This window comes from Coturnix japonica, chromosome 4 (assembly GCF_054131305.1).
Source record: "Coturnix japonica strain WE chromosome 4, WE-NBRP24, whole genome shotgun sequence".
In the NCBI taxonomy this organism is placed as follows: Eukaryota; Metazoa; Chordata; class Aves; order Galliformes; family Phasianidae; genus Coturnix; species Coturnix japonica.
In genome coordinates this window covers 83,885,364-83,903,721 of record NC_140666.1, presented here as the reverse complement: position 1 = coordinate 83,903,721, position 18,358 = coordinate 83,885,364, and the positions used below count along the sequence as shown (strand labels likewise).

General features: G+C 41.1%; 2 protein-coding genes across 6 annotated transcripts in view; one reads left to right on the top strand and one right to left on the bottom strand.

The window, feature by feature from the left end:
• Window positions 1–18,358, bottom strand: part of LETM1 (leucine zipper and EF-hand containing transmembrane protein 1) — a 46,537-nt gene that overhangs the window by 13,765 nt on the left and 14,414 nt on the right. For 2 of the 4 annotated variants that reach the window (XM_015862562.3, XM_015862563.3), the window contains exons 1-5: window positions 10,284–10,375; window positions 7,823–7,880; window positions 6,394–6,850; window positions 1,610–1,753; window positions 566–703 (exon numbers count right to left, since the gene is read on the bottom strand). In XM_015862562.3, coding sequence (XP_015718048.1) covers window positions 566–703; window positions 1,610–1,753; window positions 6,394–6,850; window positions 7,823–7,880; window positions 10,284–10,362 — 876 coding nt within the window. In that variant the 5' untranslated portion in view covers window positions 10,363–10,375. Of the gene's footprint in view, window positions 1–565; window positions 704–1,609; window positions 1,754–6,393; window positions 6,851–7,822; window positions 7,881–10,283; window positions 10,376–18,358 lie in introns of those variants that run through there. The other 2 variants (XM_085545834.1, XM_085545835.1) reach the window with 1 other exon arrangement.
• Window positions 9,800–18,358, top strand: part of NSD2 (nuclear receptor binding SET domain protein 2) — a 93,459-nt gene continuing 84,900 nt past the window's right edge. For both annotated transcript variants that reach the window (XM_085545833.1, XM_015862556.3), the window contains exon 1: window positions 9,800–10,069. The gene's annotated coding sequence lies outside the window, so the exon portion shown is untranslated. The remainder of the gene's footprint in view (window positions 10,070–18,358) is intronic.

The window sequence follows — 18,358 nt, the reverse complement described above, 5'->3', positions numbered from 1 at the left end:
TACCTCTAACTCAGTGAAAGGAAACACTAACAACCTAAAGACAGTCAGTTTTGGAGGCAGATATCAGACATTCAACCTTTTTTCCAGCAACTGCTTGCTAATAGAGAAATTCTGTACCAAGCATATCACCAAAATCCCAAGTTCTAGTCATTATCATGAAGGATTTCAGCGGCACAGCAGCACATGTTCTTCTAACATTTTTATACACAGGATTTAATATATAAAAAAAAAAGGAGGGGGGCAGGGGCAAATTTTATAATTCCCTCACAGAGTTTTAATCAGGTAATTAAGAAATATATATATATATTTTTTTCCACATTTTATATCCAATGTTCATAAAAACAAGCCAAAAACTCCATGAACTATCAACTGCACTTGTTGTCTTTTCGATGTCTGAATTAACTAACAAACAAAGAGAAAACATGAAAAGAACGCCCCCTTCTCTGGAAGCATTCAAGGCCAGGTTGGATGGAGCTTTGAGTAACCTGGTCTAAAGGGAGATGTGCCTGCTTATAGCAGGGGGTTGGAACAAACAAAGAAAAACGCTTTAAAAAAGGACAATTACCTTTTGAAAGAATGTTGAAAAATCTTTTGTAACATTTCCTTTGGCTGCCTTATTTTTTAAGGCCATCTCCTCAATTGTATCTTGAAGGAATTTAGCTAATTCAAGCTTTACTCTCAGTTGTTTCTTCAATCTTTCCTCCTGTTAAAAACAAACAAGCAAAAAAAGTTGGCTTTTAGGTTTTACCCAGAAACGTCTGTACTAAAATACAACGACTTTTGCCCTCAGACAAGTTATTTGTTTCTGAACTTCTGCTGTAACACATAAAACAAGAGGACATGTACTCAAAGATCACCACATCACACTGAAAGACAGGCCAAGCAGCTCCACAAAGCTGGAGGTGCAATGCCAACAGGGAAGTATATCTTAAGACCTCACCTGCTACTGCTGACATGCACCCACCAAAACAGCATGAAGACAGACAATAACATTCACCAATACTTTGATTATAGTCATCTTTAAAAATGACCTAAAAGAAGTGCTGGATGCAGCTAAAGCATTATTTAGGTCAAATACTAGAATATAAAAAGTACTCAGAACACAGTTAGGCCTATACTAGATCATTTGGAGTGATCAGCATTAAAATCCCTCTCAGTCTTAACAGAACACATAGCAAGTTTAGTTGCTTATAAGTAACTTCTGAGCATTAGTTCCCACTTCAAAAAATAAGCAGCTTTTTTGGTGTTTATATTTAACAATTTTCCCTATATTTGACAAAACACAAAACTGAAACACTATTAAGCAAATATTGAAACAGTTTACTTTAAAATCCTGACTGCTGAAGCTCACTGGAATGCATAGCTACCAATAATGCCCATGTAGATTTCCCCATTCCCTATCTCTTGGTAACTCATGTAAAGTTATACTTTGGCTTAAAAATATATGTTTATTTAGTAATAGTATAGTATGACTTTATACAACAACGTAAAGCTTTACACATCATTAGAAGAGCTCAATATCAATTGAATGCAAGTTGCCAAATCTTCTTGCAACTACATAAGCTTAAGTTTCTCCAGTCATCTTCCTGGATCACAAATTCAGACTCACCTTTTTAGACTTAGTCTCAAACGTAGACGGAAGCATGTTAGGGAACAACTTCAGAGCTACTGGAAGCAGAAACTCCATAAATGGGACAACAAGAAAAACAAGGAAAGGAACCAGGCGGAAGAGATCAGCACATATTCGAAGGAACTGGAAGATATAAAATAAATGTACAGATAAGCAAAGTTTCATCTGTTTATTTTAAAACATTTGATGTTCTCATCTGCCTTACCACTAGCACGTGCAGATATGTATTTGTTAGAAAAGAAATAGAAAATAACACAAAAAGAAAATGTGAAGATGTCAGTCAATCTCTGGTATATTTTTCTTACAGTTACTGTATGCTACAGAGCACAGTGTCACCAGTTCTCAATACCATAGAAAGCATTTCAAGACCTTCACTGTGTCTCAATAGGATTAATGAGCAACTATCTCATATAAACCTCTTAAAAGCACCTGAAAACAGGAGGTGGTCATTTGTTGTTGTTAAAGCTGCTTAACCTCTTTTATTCATCTTTATTTGGGCTCCACCACTTCTGACATGCATGAGCTGCTGCGGACTGAGTAATCAAGAGTAAAATGAAAGACTCCTACCCTCTGCCTTCTAACAATTGTTATATACATTTAAATCCAGGGTAATGAGCTCTGCTTTGTAGAGGGATTTTGTTGTTGTTGTTGTTTTTAAATCATGGCTTTTCTGGAGCAGTAACCCTCTGCAGCAGGCAGATGCATTAGTTACTAAACTGCAAATGGCCTGAAATAAATAACACCCTTTTGATTTGTGTGCACCCACAACTGTATATATTAGGCTGTACAGTCTATAATCCAACTTTTACAACTCTGAAGCTTAATAATTTGGTTTATATTGGAAGAGTTTGCTGCCTGACTAATCTCGTTTTATAATGTAAATAACCAGTTCCTGGGAATAATGTCAGTTTCTACATCAGAGACCGAAGGCCAGAAGTGCACAACTGCCCCAGCACTGTCAGTCACCACTGTGCCTTAATAAACACAGTTATGACTGGCAAAAACCAGCAACAGAAATGCAAGCGCACAAGTAAATATGTTTCAGCCTGCATCCCCTCCCCACAGCTTGTACCAACTCAAACACCAAGGGCAACAGGCTGCATGTTGCTACAGAACAAAACCAATACAGCTTTAATCCATTTTCTCAGCATAAAACCATCCAGAAGGATTATATGCAGTTTGAGCACAAGCTTTGCAGATGCAAAGGCCGGCATTTTAATTTGAATATTAAAAAAAGAAAGCAGTTTCCCAGCAAGGAACCTTTGTCCATTGTTTATAGACTCCAAGGCATTTCCATTCACTCCAACAATAGCAGATAAATGACAACCAGAGAGTTCAAAAGGATGTAAGAAAGTTCAGAAGAATGGACATTTTCCCAGGAAAAAAAGACTTCAAAAATACACAGAATACAATATACTGCTCCTATTTCTACCCACTCTATTTTCAGGCACTGCAGATACTCATGCAGGATGAAATCCAACCTAAGGAAGCAGTTTTACAACCAGATTAAGTTAACCTGCTATATTAAATGTGCACCAGCAGGCACAGTGCGAAGGCACACACCCGGTCCAGCTAAAACTAACCCATAAACACACACACACACGATGCAGAACAGTGAAAAACAAAAGTGGACGGAGTAGTCAAGGGGGTGAACTTGCATTTAAGCACCAAGCCAGGCTGCAGCAGCACAGTCCTGGATCAGCTTACATAAATCACAGGCCTGCACTAAGAGCTCAGCACAGAAACCAAATACAATGGTGAGTGATTCCAGACATTGCTTGGCAGCAGCATGAAGAACCTGTGATTGCTCCGTATCTGCTGCTACAAGCCCATGTACTGCAGCACTCAGCTCTTTACTTCTCTGCAGGACAGAAGGCAAAGACAATAATATTTGCAACAAATTCTGTAGCATTCAATGCCCTGAATTTCCCTGCTGCAAAAAGCATCGCTTAGAGATAATAGTTTTAAACCAGTCAGATAGTATTTTACACATTAAGTATTTCCTGACTTATCTCCTAAGTGTACATAAGTGATGCTGTTGAATCTAAAGCCTGCCAGCAATTGTACAAGCAGAATTTTGTAACTCAGTTTTGGTTTACATAAGCAATAGCTCCCTTGCATTAACCACGCTGCAATTGCTTGTTAATGTGGTTAGATTACTCAGATATCTTTCCATTATTGCCTCCAAAGAGGAAGGAAAAGGCAAGCAGAAATAACTCATTTGTCAGTCTGAGTAAAGATAAGTTTTTTCTAGGACTGTTGGTTCATACATGGCTCATTACATTTAAAGCAGTACATACTTGAAATACTAAGAATTTCAGGCACAACTCTTACAAACCTGGCATCAAAGATTTAAGACCTCTTAAAAACCAATCATCAGGGGGTTTGGAACTACATGATCCTTGAGGTCCCTTCCAACCCGGGTCATTCTGTGTGATTCTGTGAACTTAAGGGACGATCTGATTTAAAAGCAATAAAAACCTGTGCTGAAACAAACCTACATAAGGCTTCTAAGAAGCACGTGCAAAGAGTTTTGTTCAGCTGTAGACCTGCTTGCTCTTCCCTGACTTGGGTTCAAGGCCTACCTCAACTTTGCCATTCCAGAGTCAGGATATCTCTACCTCCATATGAAACTTTGAGATGGAGAATGTAACAGCTATAGTTCTCAGAATTATTTGTTCCTACAATTTGCATGCTGGACTGCCCTTAGATTTCATCATTAGAGAAGTTTTATCAACGTAAAAACCAACTTCTATCCATGCAAGTAACTTCTATTTAATTTTAAATAAGACAATCAACAGTGGAAGCTCTCATCTGCAATAAATAAATCAAATTCAGGAAGGCCAAACAACTACACAACTGTAAGAAAGACAGTGCTACGCTCACTGGACAACAGCACTGAAGAGGAATGTAGTGAACAAATTCCTCTATTGACTGGATAGCCCATACTGATCCAAAGATAACACACTGCTCCTAAAGGTTCAAGCCTTCTAGTACAGGCTTCTCATCTTTCAGCAGAAATACTTCTGTGGGATTTCTCTCTTTCCTGTCTGTGTAATTTCTCAGAAGTATGGCTCAGCAGATCTGAATTGGGTAGAAACGCCAGTGATTCCAATCCTGCCTTATGGATGGCTTTTGTGAATTAACTGGTTTTGCTTGGTCTTTCTGGTACTGCAGAGCTCTGAACAAGAACTTCCCAAGGTCCTGCTGTCCTCATTTCCCCTGCTCTCCTCAGCTGCTCTGTCTTGGCACTACATAATCCCCTATCTTATGTCAGCATACGCTTTTATATTTATTGCTGAGCAACGCTTCAGCTGGCTCAGCTGTCAAATACACTGTCGCACCAGCATTAAAGACTAGAGCAAAAATAAGTAGTGTGAAGATGCTGAAACCAAATGCCATCAACCACTGCTGCCGCAGAGAGAGCCTGAACATAATAAATGATGAAAACTGCTACACATGCCTTCCTGTCATTTGTCTGATCTGGTGGATATACAAGAAACTGCATAGTTCACTGTTTTCTAATTATCCATGAAACTACTCGATTACGCCACTAAGCTTATCAATAAATCATTAAAGCATTCATATATTTGAAGCTTTAGGACCATTTTTAGACATGCAGATGTAAATCTAACACATTGCCTTTGCAGTGTACAATCTGCAGATGTTTACACTTCATTACCAGAGGCACCAACCATCCTGCTGCCAGAATACAGGCACGTTTAATACTCCAACATCTCATCCACTGCAGTTTTTTCAATGATAGATGAAGTGTTTTGTGCTTTAAAAGAAGAGATTTGATTATCTGTATAAGCTGTTTGCATATATCGTTTACAAAAAGCAGCCAAACGAGAACTAAATTAGTGCCTTTCATACATTACCAATGACCTGGTGAACTTGAATACCAAACGCATCCAGTTTTCCCCTACTCCAAAATTCTTTAAAGCTTTTTAATAATTATCAGTCATTTTTACATAGTTCCAGAGACTGGAAAAGCTGCATGGAAAAACAGAAGCATACAACAAAGACTTCTCTCAAGTTATCTGTTTGGAGTAGGATTATCTCACAAACACGCTTATAACTCAAACAGAATCGCCATCCCTGATTGTGGTTAAGAGCCGTTTGGATGTGGTGCTCAGGGATATCATTTAGTGTTGGGTTTTGAGTTAGGGTTCTAGTTAGGCTGCGGTTGGACTTGATGATCTTCAAGGTCTTTTCTAACCTGGGTAATTTTATGATATCTCAATATTAGCCATGAAGTTAAACCACATCTTCTACTTTACTTTCTTTTTTTCGGTTTTGCTTTTAAAACCAAGTGAGCACAAACCAACCTTTGCTAGAAGCGTTTTGCTTCCATCTTTCCAGCTAACTAGGCAAAATAGAGAAAGTAACTGTGTTCCAATCCAGTTACTTGAGTAAACATGAAAAGAAACCACTGTTGCCACTCACAAGCCAACACAGAAAAATCTCCTTTTCTATCTAGCAAATAAATTTATCTCCAACTTTTTTCTTCCTCCGGACACACAGCAAGAAAAGATGCTCATGCATCATTTAGAAACAGAATAGTCACATTTCTAAACAACGTATTGTGTAGTTTTAATGGCAGGTTCAAAGAGCTATACCAGGGAGCAAGACTTTAAAACAGCTGGGAATCAAAGTCATTTAAACTCTAAGAACAAAACACAACAAAAGGAATGCCTTTGGGTTAAATAAATGGAGCAATCAATAAGGATACCAAAATGAAATTGGAATTTACTCAGTACCTGTCTCCTTTCTCGACGTGACAGAGTATTTCCATGCAGTATTCTCCAAAGCATCCTTGCAGCTATTTTTGTGTCAATCCAGAGTAATCGAAAACCGTGGTAATAGTGCTTCAGCTCATCCACAATCCTCTGTCCAATAGATTTTTTCACAACTTCCACTTCTGTTGGACTATATACAGGACCTCCTTCTTCCAACTTCTTGTTTTTGTCCTTTAAGGACTTCAGGGACTTTTCAACTATGGAGTCATCTTGAAGAGAACGCGAAGAATGCCACCACCTAACTGGAAGATACTTGGGTCCTAAAACACCCATGGCTGCCAGGGCAGTCCATGAGCCAGAAGGGCTCATAAGAGTAAAGTACGTTCGTTCCGATCCTTTAGTCCAGCAACAGTAGTGATCTTTTTTGGAGTATGAGTAAACAGGAGCGACACTAGTGCAATATTTAAAGTGTACAGTCCTTCAAAAGAAAAGAAGAAAGAGCATTCAAAAACTAATAATGTTTGGTGCACCATTTGAGAAATATATATATATAAATACACTTTCACTATAAGTTGTTGGACACAGGGCTTCCTTCTAAGCTCTCCTCAGTACTGGTATTACTGGAGTCCCCTGCTTTGGATCTGGGTTGTGTGCAGGCATCAGTTTATTTTATTTTAAGGAGCAACATCACTTTAACAGCAGCATTCAGCAAAAGAGCTTCTCAAAACAAACCAATGTTTTGTATCAGACACACCCTTATGATAAAATAGAAACTTAAACTGAGGAATGGTCACTGTTTACTGAACAGTCAGACTAAATAAACAGCCAACATATTTTAATATTAAAAAAAAAAAAAAGCAATAGAAAATTCATTTCCATAAATATGCCTTGTTAGACAGGTCAGAAAGAGAATGGACTCTCTCATCCAGCTCCTTACGTGACATAAGAGCACAAAACAACTGGATTTACTTGCAAGAGACCATAATCTCCTCGATGAGCCTCAGTCAAGGCTGTAATGTACAGTACACTGCCTTGGTTTGAACAAGATACAGCTCCAGTGATTAAGTTCCTAACTGATAATTTTAATCATTCAATTAAAGCTAGTTTGAAATAAGAGTCTATGAAACTCCACAAAGAAAGGATGCATGAAACCCAGGATATGCCACTATGTCACCTGGAATCAGGCAAGAACAGAAAAATAATACTCTATTCCTTTCAGATCTTAAGGAAAGGAAAAGTGAAAGTGGATAAAAAAGGAAAAGATGCCACTTTCTTTCTCCCACATACAAGCAGGTGAAAAGAATTATTCTCAGACTTCCTTATATCTATCAGTAACAGGATAAAGCTGGTATTTTCACATTTTGAGTACAGAAGTGAAACCAGTGTTTCGTTATAGCGTAATAACCAAGAGTTTGGTACAGCTTGGAAAAGAGGTTTCATATTTACTTACATTTTGTTTGCCAACCTCAGGGACGTACAACTAAGACAAGCACGATCTCCCAAGTTACCTAGAAAAACACCAACTATTAGCATTCATTCTAAACTCAGAAATACATTTATCCATACAGTGAACTGTACACAAACGTGATTTTAAAAGACCAGTCTTACTAAGAAGCAGCTACCAATAAAAACATAATGAACTGCTGTTAAGCAATTAGATTTTTATAGTAAGCACATTCAACCTTGGGATGACTGTTCATCTTAAACATCCAAGAAAGAGGAGCTTTGGACAAGTAACTGCAACTCTGAACAACCTCACTGAAAGCAAATGCTGTTTTTGAATGATTCCATAACAACACAGTATTAAATGACTCAGATGGATTACCAGCTTCTACAATAATTCTGGTCAGTTCCAAGAGATGGCGAGGTGTAAGAGCCATTTTCAAGGTTACTGGTCAACTTTTCCATCAACAAAATACAACAAATAAAAGAAACTGAAGTAGACGTGGTCATACCTGAGTACCAAATCTGACTGGCAAAAGCATTTCCCAGCAACACAGCTTAATTATTACAGGGAGAGAATCTCCAGCATCAGGAAGGGGAATCAAAAGGCACAGATGGAAGAAGAGGGGGGGAAAAACAAAAGAGAAGTTGACCTACCAAAGAACACTCTCAATAATCACTGGATGTACTATGCTAAGTGGGCTTTGATGTCATGGTTGTAGGTCCATTCCAACCCTGTGATTCTGATTCTAAAAATGAGAGTCCTACTGGCAGAGGACACACAGGTGCTCACAGAACAAAGAAGGATGATATGGAAAAGATCAAAGTTGGTTTTAAGTTTCTTCGATAAAACTCAGCAAGGGCAAGAGGCTTTCATTTAACTTTGTCTTCCAGCTAGGACTCATTAATTCCAAGGAAAAGGGCAAAGAACAAAACTCCATAGTTACCATACAAAAGAAAACACGCTGACTCCAACAACTCTTGTCACATTGCCAAATGGGCACATGGAAATATGGATGTCACCGGAGCATTCTAGGGAATAACTTAATTGGATCTTGTCTAGTTCTGACTACAAGAGCTCTATATGTTACACTGAATCTGTGTTCAAACCACAGTACCTGGGAGCAACCCAGCCCTGAAGTGAAATACCTACTTTCTTCAGAAGAGAGCAAAGTCGATGATTCTGGCTGCTGGGGTTAGGACAGAAATGTGTCCAAGCAAGATGGAAACAGCTCACCATGATCAACACTGTTAATTTAAGAAACTTACATATAAATAGGCCACATATATATACATAGGATTTATATATAAATAGGATGAGTTGCTTGGGAAGTAATGAAAACAAGTGTCACAAAAGACATGTGTAGACATATTCCTCATGGAAAAGATGCCATGGGAAAGTTTTAAATGTAATAAAACATTAAAATGAAAGCTCTTAATGTGGAATAGCTGTGTTCTGTTATTGTAATAAGAGGTTTGCTGACAGGAAGCAGGTCCCTACAAAGCGTAAGCAGCTTGATCTGTACAGGAAGAACATTTAGGATTCTTAGAAGCACTTAGCTTTAACTTAGATTAACTTTAATCTTAGATGGCCGACATGTAAAGCAAAGGAGATGAGGTAAGTAAAGCAAAACACCACATAAAAACCAGTCTGTGAGAGACACGAGGCACTGGAACAGGCTGCTCAGTGAAGTGGCAGGGTCTCTGTGCCTGGAGATGTTCAGGAAATGGGGACATGTGGGACTGAGGGACACGGTAGGGATGGGTTGATGGTTGGACTGGACTACTTTAATGGTCTTGTCCAACCTTAGTGCTTCCATGAAAAAAAATGATGCTATAAAATACCATATTACCAAAGGATTAACGCTCCATTAAAAGTACCGAAGACACCACAAGCATAGAGCACTACAGCACAAAAGCTATCCGATTTTTCCACAGTATTCAAGCAAACAGGTTTTCCTCCGGGATGAGCTTTGTAACAGGCAGGAAAGCAGTGCCAGCTGAGCTCTCACACCACAACTAAACCCTCGCAGCTCCAGATCCTGGACGTAAAAAGCAGGCGCGAGGCTCACGGACGTCACAGGGCATCAGCTGCTCCACGTCCTTAAACCGCACCACGCTGAGATATTTCAACTGCCAAGTTATCTCAGCAATAGAAACCATATCCCGCATATGGCTAAGCTTCTTTTTTGTTTCACCCCTCCTTCAAAGACACTCGGATGAAATCGAAAGAACAACGCTTTTGTAACATAAGGTAAGAAATGAAGGGTGAGATGTGAAGGGCAGCACCCCACAGCTGCCAACGGGGCGGTAAGGGCCGCGGAGCGAGCATGGCACACCCGGCTCGCCCTCAGCCCCCGACCGAGACAGCCGCCCTCAGCACAGGCCGCGACCTTTCAGCCCACAAAGCGCCTCTCCCGCTCCATCCCTCGCTCCCTCCTCACCCCTCCGGCGACACAAGGCCTCACCTAGCGGGGCCTGGCGGCGCAGCGCTCGGGGCAGGCGGCAGGCCCGCCGGCCGCAGCTCTGGAGCAGCATGGACGCCATCTTGGCGCTGGGCGGCCGGCCTGCTCGTGTCCCGGCCGGTTCATCCGCATGGCACCACCCACACGGCGGGGCCGGGCACGATGGGAAGCGTAGTTCTATTGGGGGGCCGGGAGATGGAGTGACGCTTATGGGGGAGGGCGACACTGAGGCGGGGCTCTCGTTGAGGGGAGACGCCGCTAAGCGAGCCCCAGTGGCTGAGGATAAAACTAATTAGTGCTCAGTCGTTTTATTGAGTGCATGTGTACCTGAGTTGGGATATTTTAGAGCTAAAATAGTACCTAAAGCAACAGGCAGCAGCGGTGCTTTGCTAGTGATGGATGTAGGATGCAGGGTGGATGCTGTTCCACAAGCACCGGTCTGTGAGCATCTTATACCAAATACAGCATAAATCGTGCCATTCATTTTGCTTTGATCACAGAGATCTAGGGAACAACCGGGATCATACAGCAGAAGTGATGATTTAATAAGGCAATAATGCAGTTATTGTCATGTTAAAGAATAATTAAGAGTGAGGTGCGTGACGTTTGGGTGGAAATTCCTTTTGAAAATGGGGGGTTAAAACCTGCTGTGAGTGTTGCTCAACAAGATGGCCGACACCACTGGCAACAAGATGGCTGCCACAAGGGCAGCTCTGAACAGCCACAGAGGTTCCTCTCCTATGGACCTCTGGCATTTCCCTTCTGTTTATGTTGTTCACCTATACACACACTTAAGCCCTAAAGAAAACAGAGGTTCTGTTTCTTCATCTGCCAAAAAGGCCAATGGTGTCCTGGGGTACATTTAAAACTGTGTGGCCAGCATGGTGATCCTCCTGTAGTCTGCCCTGATGAGGCCACATTTAGACCCCTGTGTCCAATTCTGGGCTCCCCTGTTGGAAAAAATAGGGATCTCTTAGAGTCTCGTAGAAAAGGTAACAAAGGTGATAAAGGACCTGGAGCATCTCCTGTGTAAGGAAAGGCTGAGAAACCCTGGTCTGTTCTTAGAGAAGATAGAGGATCAGATCAATGTTTGTAAGTATATAAAGTGTGGGAAGCAATTAGATAAGGCCAGGCTCTTCTCAGTGGTGGATTTGTAGCCTTCTCTTGTTATTCTTTTTTCTTTCTGGTTGGATGATAACTAAGCTAAATGAAGTGTGGCAACTAATGGCGGTTCCTTTAACAAAGCTGCTTAATTATGTAGAAACAGTATATGAAGTCTATAGAACGAAAAGAATATGCTCTGAAGTCATTAAACTATTGACAAGAGCCTTCAGACAGCAAACAGATGATTACAGTGAACTCAATACACTTAAGCAGACGAGTAATCAGACTCTCAACAGTTTCATTAATTCCAGTGGGATGCAGCACCCCAGACAAGCCTTTCAGACCTGAATCAGTTATGTTTATGTACAGCCTTTTGTTCCAGATTTGTTTATACCTGGAAGCATAAAGCTATAAAGAAAAGCATATTCCAGTACATTCAAACAGCCTGCAAGCTCACAAGAACAGAATAAGACACAAAACACATTGTTACTGGGGTTTTGGTTTGAAAAACCTTAAGCTACTGCAGCCATTTTAGAGCAGCTTCTTCAAGCAACCATGTTGTTTGGAAAAGCTGTCAGCCATCTTGTTGAAAATGATGTGTTTTCTGGCAGGAATAGGGGGAGACTAAAAGGAAGAAACACAGGCCCTTCTTTTTAGATGGATTTAATGAGGATCAGAGAATGATGAAAATAAATGCAGTATTTAAACAAAATTAAGGTTATTATTTCTTATTAAGCAGCAGCTCCCCCCCCCTTCCCTCCCCCCACAAATGTTAAATAGCAGCATTAGAGCTGGCTAAACAATTACATAGTTGCTCCAAAAGTAATGCCTTCTATTTATTACCATGGAAACCACAACAAAAACAAAGAGCATAACCCAGTGATATGGAAAAAAGAAAAAAAAAGCAAGAATGTTTTATTTGTTTAAAGAGAGATGTACATAAGATTTATGAAAACACATATCATGCCTACATCCATGTTTTGCTGGCATGGACATGAAAAGGGTGCAGAGAAAACCTTCAGTTAGAAATTTGCCTAGAAACTGAGGAACACACATGAATATGAACAGGGAGCAAAACCAATACATATGGGGAACAGGATTCCCCTGTGGCCTGCTAATAAATACTGGTTGGAAGGAGCATCCCTCTTTGCTTTTGGAGATTGAGTAGCAGGTAGAACCTCCACTCCCAGGTTCAGATACAGCTGGCCCTATAGCTTGTGCAAGTGGCTGTGTAGCAATAGGAAGTCTGGGACACTCCTGCCAGGACCACATTCATTTCACAGACATGGCCTCGGTTCCCCATTGCACCAGTGACAAGCTGAACTGACAGCAAGGCATTGGGGAGGTAAGACTCGGTGCATGAAGGGGAAAGAGGTGCAATTTGTGATGCTGTGGGCTGGAAGTGGGGGGAGGTGGGAACAAAATTAGCATCTGATGGGATGAAAGACAGACTTGCTGTTTCTCTGATGCAGAATCATTTTTGTTTACACAGCCTGATGATACGCTCTGTAGTGATCTAGGCCTATATATGATATTTTAAAGTAGAATTAAGGTTTTAGTCTGCAGAAACTGTTTCTATGGCAATTACCGGGTTGTCTCATTGAATAGATTCAACAATATGGAATCAACCTCATCTGTATTCACCACTGTTCAGCATAAATGAGAGAAAAAGACCTCACTGCGTAGGCAGTTACACTAAGTTTCCACTCGAGGGAGAAAACCAAAGGATAATCAGTAGTTCTTTAAAAATACTCCCATTCATAATCATAGATATTTTGGATTCAAAGCCCATTGCTTTCTAAACGTTAAAACCCAAAGGTAAAAGTTCAAGTGGTAGCTGGATTACAGACTCACTCTCTATGAACATCCAGGTCACAAGTTCACTCCTGTTCCTTATGTGCCAAAAGCAAACAGTAGTGGCTACACATTAGCAACAGCATAGAAACAGTGGGAGCTGCATGCAGTGCCAGAGAGATTTCCATAACAGTCATTACCTGTTGGTAATTGGCCCTGTAAAATAATAGATTCGGTGGTCATTAATTAAATTTTACCTGTAGGCAGACACGAGGACACCACTGGAAGAATACGGATGTGGTCTGTTTTCAAAGTGAGGGATAAGGAGTATTAGTAGGTCGCAGTGAAAAGTCGTAGAGATTCTAGCTTTAACCACCAGGTGGAGCTTATGTGAAAGAAACGAGCTGAAAAGATGCAGAATCATTGCACAAAGCGGTGTTTTGGGTCACTGCGGTCTATAGGAGTGGAGGAGGACATGGGGAAAAAGCTAGAAGGTTCTGGGCAAGGCAGGAGCCAGCAGAGGAGGGAAGTAGGCAGTGTTGAGACTACACACGTAGGGGGGAAAAAGAGATATAAAATAGCAAATAGCTGTGATGTGTAAACTGATTGAAACACTGACAAATATGGAGGAAAAAAAGGATAACAAAAGGAGTCTCTGATGTGAGAAATGCACCTGCTAGTGCCAGCTGATATGAAGGAGGCTGAGATTTTGTTACAGTATTACCAGTGCTGTAATTAAAATACCTTCCAGTTCATCAATTTGATTTTATCAATTACAGGCTTTAAAAATATGCGTTTTGAGTTATTCTTTGCCTCCAGGTTTTGTTATGTTTTGTTGGTTTTTTTTTAGTCTGGAGCGTTTGCAAGTTCCTGTCTGCAATTAGAAACAGAGGAAGCTGACAATCTTGTGCCATCATCTGCTTCTCAGAGTTGGGTCTTTAAGAAAACACCAAATGTTGTGTTACTGTCAATAAAAGCCTGAAATCTGCCACCTCTACTTTCAGAAACCCATCAGGAAGCAAGGCAAGAAAATCCTGCATACATGGAAGGTCCCCCCCCACCCAATCCCAGATTTAGTGGACCTGATCCTGCACGCCTTATAGATCTTAAAACTCCTGGTGAAGTCAGCCAGGATTACAGGAGTGCTGGGGAATACGAAGGTCCTGCAAGCCAGATACTTTCTAGTCTGTGTCCATTAAAGAAACAGCAGAAGGGCTGCGCACCATTGTAGGAGAACTGTTAGCTTTGTATTACAAAAGACAAATGGGCTACTTCCAAGGGCCGTTTTAGTAGCAATAGCCTAACTTTCTTTAGCAATTTGGTGAAGCCGAGGCTGCTTGTGATAAGCACTGCTTTAGAAGAGAGAGGATTACAAGCACACGTACGCAGCTGTACCACTGGGTAGCAGGGGAAATGCTATGTCTCATTGTCTCCCAGGCATATTTGGGCTTTGTCTGCCTGAAAGGAGGGAAGAACTGAGCATTTCTTTTAAAAGAACAAATAAGAAAGATATTGAGGATGGAAAGGTTGATTTGCTGAAGCCTGACGCAAAGAATTCCTGTGTAGAATTTAGCCCTCTTGGGCCTCAGCTATTGTTACCTCTTTCTTGCTGGTTTTGCTGATGATCCTATCAGTCCTGGCCCATATATTTTTTCCTAACAATCAGTCTGAATGACCCTACCAGAATATATTTCAGCCTTTGAATCACTCTCTCTTGTTTACCTTTTCTGGTTTAAACTCGCTACCTTACATAATCCAGACCGAGGCTATAACACAGATCTCACACTTTTTTATCCTGTTCTCCTTGACCTGACTAATACTCCCATCTTCTGTGCTGCCATACAATGACCTTCCCATTCCAGTATGCGAGCCCACAGCCCCTCCTTTATTCAAGTCAAAGAGCTGCTTTTCTCAAGAGGCCTCCCCACAGAGATAATGAAAAGCAGATTAAGAGATTTAAGAAAGGAGTTGGTTCCTTTGGAATGGTCAGTGAGCTTTCCCTTTCTACAACCATCCTCTAATACTGTAAATTTTCTAAATCAGTGTTTGTCTGAATGTCTGTGCCTTGACCTCAGCAGGACCTAAGCTGCTGGGCCCCAGTTTTATGCATGCATATGCATGTCATGTCCCTTTGCTATTAGCAGCATTAACAGATACGGTGTGGTAAGGGAACAGGCACGGTTAGGTGTTTGTAGGATCAAATCGTGGTACTTGCAGATATCATGAAAGTATTGGAAAGGGCTGAAAATAAACATTTTCTAAATCTTTGTGTGATACAGGAAGCAACTTCCAAGGCAAGCAAAGCACAACTCTGCTGACATTTGGTTTGGACTGATGTGTAGGTATATAAGAATCGTGAGGGGAAATACCTTGTAAAATGTGATGGGAAGCTATAGAAAAATAACAAAAAGCCATCAAGCACAAGTACATGCTAGTGGTGCTTTGCCTGTATCCTGCTTTTCTCCTATGTGGCCGAATTTCAGTCATCAGAAACAGAAGACGCTTTGTCTGGGTTTTCCCATGTAATCAGCAACCTCTCTCCTGTGTCTTAGACCTCTATTCACTTTACTACTATTATAGTGTCCCCCAGAGACAGCCTAAGGAGGCATTCACCCCCAGACGTCCTGTTACCTTAAAGCTATTTTTGTTTTTCTTCTCAGTAATGCATTACATGCTTTAATCTCGGCTATGTGATTGCACAAAGTGTGGCTAGCAAGTTGTATCTGTATATAAGGAACCACAAAGTTGATGTAAAAGAGCTTTACTGTTGGATTTGAATAGTATACTGGGGAGGTAAAGTCCCCCAAACCGGAAACTCTTCTCTGAAAGCAACTTCAGGAGGGAGCTTTGTGTGAGAGCCGAGGGCGCAGCTGGGGCCACACATATCTCGCAGTTCATCAGCTGCATTGGATACAGCGAGGGAAACTCGGACTAATCTGAGCAGCAGGTAAAAGTCAGCCATCCAGGCTGCTTGTCAGCCAGGATTACAAGCCCCACACTCATTCCGCTATGACACATATCTCTCATTTTCTATTTTTTGTATCACTAATCTAACAGATGAAAGAGGAAGTATACCAACAGATAGCAGAAAAAAAAGAAAGATTCCATTCCCCTTTGGCTCAGGCAACAGAGCTTTCTTGTCATGCTAAGGGAACAACCTCCTCCCCTTTCCGAGGCCTCTCCTCCCAAGGAACAGACATCTAACTCTCTCTGAGCTGGAAGCCTCTTTCACTGTGCCAGCTGGGAATCAGGGCCCTGGGCTGGATCCCAGCACCTGTGCCTAGTTTTCTTACAGAGCGAGGCCAGCTGCTCATCCAGGTCCATAAATGTCCTGTACACCCTATTTCTTTTCCTTTCTGTACATTGCTTTGGATTAGCAATGTTAGCGTGTTGCATGTGGATTTTTGCAGATATTCTGTTTTAAAATCCCTTTAGCCTGCTTTGTCCTAAGGATTCTAACAGGGCACCAAGAAACAGAGCTATGGCATCTTTATAATAGTCCTCAAACTAGGGCTGTTGTAGTGCCCTAGTTTGTGCACAGTAGTGCCCAATATCCCTGTGCTATGTCTCATGGAATCTGAAGATGAGCAGGATATAACTGCAGGCCACTTTGGAAACTGGTCACATGGTGTTTGAGAGGAAGAAGTGTTTTTGATGGCTGGTGTTTGTCACAGAACTTTTCTGGCATCGGGGAGGGTAGCAGAGTGTAGTTGACCCTGAGGGTTCACATGCATTAGATAATTGCTTTGGCTCCAAGTTGGTTGACTGCACGTTAGACGAGTCATTTCTATCTGTGACACCAAAGTATCTACTGCAGACTTCCTGTGTTTCTTTCTTTCAGTGTGTGGAAATAACTATGAGTCTTCTCTGAGTCTGCATTACGTACTTATTTATCCAACAGTTCTTATGCAGTCTGCTGAGAGAAGACTACTGTCACTACTAATAGCTTAACATTGAAAAGCCCTCATGTCATCCACAAGTCATAGTATAAACAGGGGCAGGCTGGGACTTTCATTCTGTACTGCAAACACAGGGAGATACACAGAGGTCTGGAAAATAACAAAGGTGGGAGGAAAGCAAACAGAAAATGGTTATTACCGCTTCGCATAATACCATCTTAATTCGGTCTATCAGGGAGCAGACTTTAAAAAGAACAGGAGGAAATACATTTCGTATGAATTTCTTGCCACAGGATGTTGTAAAATCCCAAGGTACAAATAAATAGGTTCAAAAAGAAAAGAGACAAATTCATGGGAGCTAAGCTCAACAATGTCTCTGACACTTGCTTATCTAGATATATCTGTGTCAGGAAATCCCTAAACTACTGATTTTGAGAAGTGTGTATGACACAACCAGAGAAGGGCTAATTTTCCTATGCCCCATTTCCAGTTCTAGACATACGTTACTATGTACTTTGCTTCTTGGTTTTCCTTGAGGAGTGGACATGGCTGAGCTTGCTTTTAAGTTTAAAAGCCATTTTCATTCTGCAGATAAAGAGAGGCAGGAATAAGAGACCATAAATGATTCCCCACAGGCAGCTAATGAAAACCGGACGAATTGAGTTGTAAATTGCAACTAAGGAAGAGGTGTTTGAGGTGAACTGCAGGGTCACTGTTGGTAGGTCTCAAGCCAGTTGATTTCAGGCCCGTGTGACTAGCCACTGCTGGGGGGCTGTGACAGGTCCACAAATCCCATAGAGCACGTTGATAGCACACTGTTTCTGCCATCCTTAGCTCCTGGTGCTGCTGTCACCAACAAGAGAACAAACAGGCTAACAGAGATTGGGATTTTATGAACAAAGGTGTAATGAAAGCAGGCCAGAAGGGTGAAGGATTTAAGTCCAATTGGTGACTTTGCACCATGAAATTCTACTGTGGTAGGGAACTCGCATCATCTTTGGCATTCATACTATAATGCTTCCTCCTTCCAAATCTTGGCAAACTTCAAATTCTACCACAAGCCTCATGGCTACGAGTTACAATCTATCTCCCTCTAGTGGGTAGTAACCTGTGGAAGCAATAGGAACACACGTGTTAGAAATTTGCTTTGCACTTGCTTCCTCTTATCTTCTTCCTCAGTTCTTTCTTCTTCTGTGCTTCATGATCTTTTTTCTTTCCCCAAATCATTCAGTTTTCTTGATACCTTCTGAACATCATATCTTTCTCTTCCTTGATTCTTGT